Below are 2,556 nucleotides of genomic sequence, written 5' to 3' on the forward strand. Positions count from 1 at the left end.
GGGAAAGTGTGCACACACTTATATTTTTGTCTGTGCTGCGGGTGCTTTTTTCAAACATAGGCATGCATGCATGTAGCTCCTGCCTGGTCATATCTGTGTGTTGTGCACATGTGTACAAGGGCATGCAAATCCTCAAGGGACTGTTTCTCGGCTGTGGGTATGTTATAAGAGGAATAGGAATCTGGCTGTAACCCTGGGCAGTGGTAGGAAGGTGTACACAGTTCCTGCCTGGCCCCAAGCCTGGCTTTACCAACTCAACTGTCCTTCAGGGCTACCCTACTCCTGTCCATCTCCCAGAAGAGGGAGAATGTTCTTCATCTCTTATCCTCAGTATCCTCTTGGGGGCAATGCAAAGTTGAGTGGAAGGTACTAGAGCAGGTGTCCCCACAAAAGCAGCTTCATCTAGACCCACGGGCCTGGCATATGCTCTGTCAGTCCAGCTCTCAGGGTAGGTGTTTGGGCTCAGGAGCAACCTCAGAGGTTGGCAGGGATACCATGTCATACCTGGTGCATGCAGCTGGATGACTCCACTTCTCCTCAGGGGCCTTGTGTGATGGTGTCCAGTGAGGCGCAGCACCTGGTCCCACCCCTGCCTCTTACCACTCATAGCACCTCAGCCTGAGAGGCCATAGTTTAAGAAAAGAGCTCTTTATTCCACATCGTCCAATATTTTTACACAAGTAAAATAAAATGCATATCTCTATATACCGCGATCCGGGTGGGAGACTGCGTTCTGGAACAAACGCTGCCCCAAACCCTGTAAACATGATGGGGTGGAGATGGGGTTGGGCTGGTGGGGAGGCGTCCATCAGGGAGGACTGGCCTGCCCAACGGGACCTGTCCCTGGCGCTGGCTGGCGACATGTTGGGAGACCCCCTATGTACACACACCTGGCTGCTGAGAGGTTCTGGGGTCGTAGCTGGTCAGCATGGTGCAAACATTGTCCACAGTACCAGCACAAGGCCAAGGGGCACAAGGCTGCAGGCCAGGGCTGGCAGGGCACCTGAACCCTCGGCATCACTTGTCCCGCTGCCCCCACTTCCCGCCTGTCCTAGACGACACTGACTGCGGGTGCGGTTCTTGCGGGAACAGCCTGGCCTTCGACGAGGACCAGTGGTGGGGACTCCTGGTGACTCAGACCCCTCTGGCTGCAGTGCAGTCAGTGGGGGCTCAGCAGAGCTGGGCAGGGTCCCAAAGGGAGAGTCATTGATGTGACGTGGGCCTGAGCTGTTGCCTGGTGGGCTGTCACCAGGTGGCACACGCCCCTTGAGTGCATTGCCAGCAGAGGCTGGCCTCCCAGATTCTAGCACCGAGGCCTTGTCTGCAGCGTCCGGTTGGCAGCATTTGGGCAGCCCCAGCAGCTCCTCATCAGTGGCCCCGCTGGTCCAGATGGGATGGAATGGCCTGGCTGCCACAGCACAGCCCTCTAGGTCATTGGCAGCCAGACGCTTGAGGTCACGGCCAGCCAGGCGCATGGGCAGGTTGCAGGGCACCTCAGATGAGGAACCTCGAAACTTCTGCAGCCAGGCCCAGAGTGGGCGTGCCCGGCAGTCGCATACCCAGGGGTTGTCATTGAGCCGCAAATACTGTAGAGCACGTAGAGGTGCCAGTGCCTCTGCAGGCAGCATTGAGAGGTTGTTGGCAAACAGGTAGAGTGTCATGAGGCGGCCAAGGTCACGGAAGGCGTGTGGGTGCACATAGGCCACACGATTCTGGTGCAGGAGGAGACGGTCGAGACTGTGCAGGCCACGGAAGGCGCGCTCAGGCACGCTGGGGATGCGGTTACCGTGAAGGAAAAGGTGCGTGAGGTTGCCCAGGTCACGGAAGGCATCGTCTGGCAGTGCCTGCAGCCCATTGTCTTGAAGATAGAGGTACTGCAAGGCGGCCAGGCCACGGAACAGGCCAGGGCCCAGTTCCTGCAAGCCACAGCGGTCCAGGTGCAATGTGTGCAGGCGGCCCAAGCCTTGGAATGTGGCAGGGTCCACGGTACGAAGCTGGGCATTGTCACTGAGATCCAGTTGCTCCAGGAGGGTCAGGCCAGAGAACGCAGTGGCATCAATCCGGGCCAGTGCATTGGAGTGTAGCCACAGGATGGTGAGATTGCGGCAGGCGTGGAAACCAGCAGCCGGCACATGGGAGATGCGGTTGCCATGCAGGAAGATGCGCTGGCTGGAGGCTGGGATGCCAATGGGCACAGCCTGCAGGCCTTGTTGGGGGCAGCTTGTTGTCACTTTGGGCTCATTGTAGCACACACAGGCACCTGGGCACGGTGCTGCCACCTGCCAAGCCTGTAGCCACAGCACCCATGCCAGCAGCCGGCTTCCTGTGGGTAGAAGAAAGGGTGGTTAGGGGTAAGAGATCCCTAAGGGACTGGGAGGCCATGTTGGGGCCAGGTCTGAGATGTGGCCTGGGATTTGGAGGTTTGGGGATCCTTGCTTTCATACTACATAGATGATGCTTGGCTATAACTTGCGCCTGGAGCCATACACTCTGGGAAACCATGTCTATAGACTCCCCACTGCACCCTTCCAGATACTCATACCCACTTATCAAAGT

General features: G+C 57.8%; 1 protein-coding gene across 1 annotated transcript; it reads right to left on the minus strand.

Moving 5' to 3' along the window:
• Positions 1-632: 632 nt before the first annotated feature.
• Positions 633-2,345, minus strand: Rtn4r (reticulon 4 receptor; the record flags this gene model as incomplete). The annotated part of the gene is made up of 1 exon (XM_015500451.1): positions 633-2,345. A coding segment is annotated over one exon (1,422 nt), but the record flags the coding sequence as incomplete, so codon positions are not given.
• Positions 2,346-2,556: the final 211 nt, after the last annotated feature.

The sequence above is a fragment of the Marmota marmota genome, unplaced genomic scaffold (assembly GCF_001458135.2).
Source record: "Marmota marmota marmota unplaced genomic scaffold, marMar, whole genome shotgun sequence".
Classification (NCBI taxonomy): domain Eukaryota; kingdom Metazoa; phylum Chordata; class Mammalia; order Rodentia; family Sciuridae; genus Marmota; species Marmota marmota.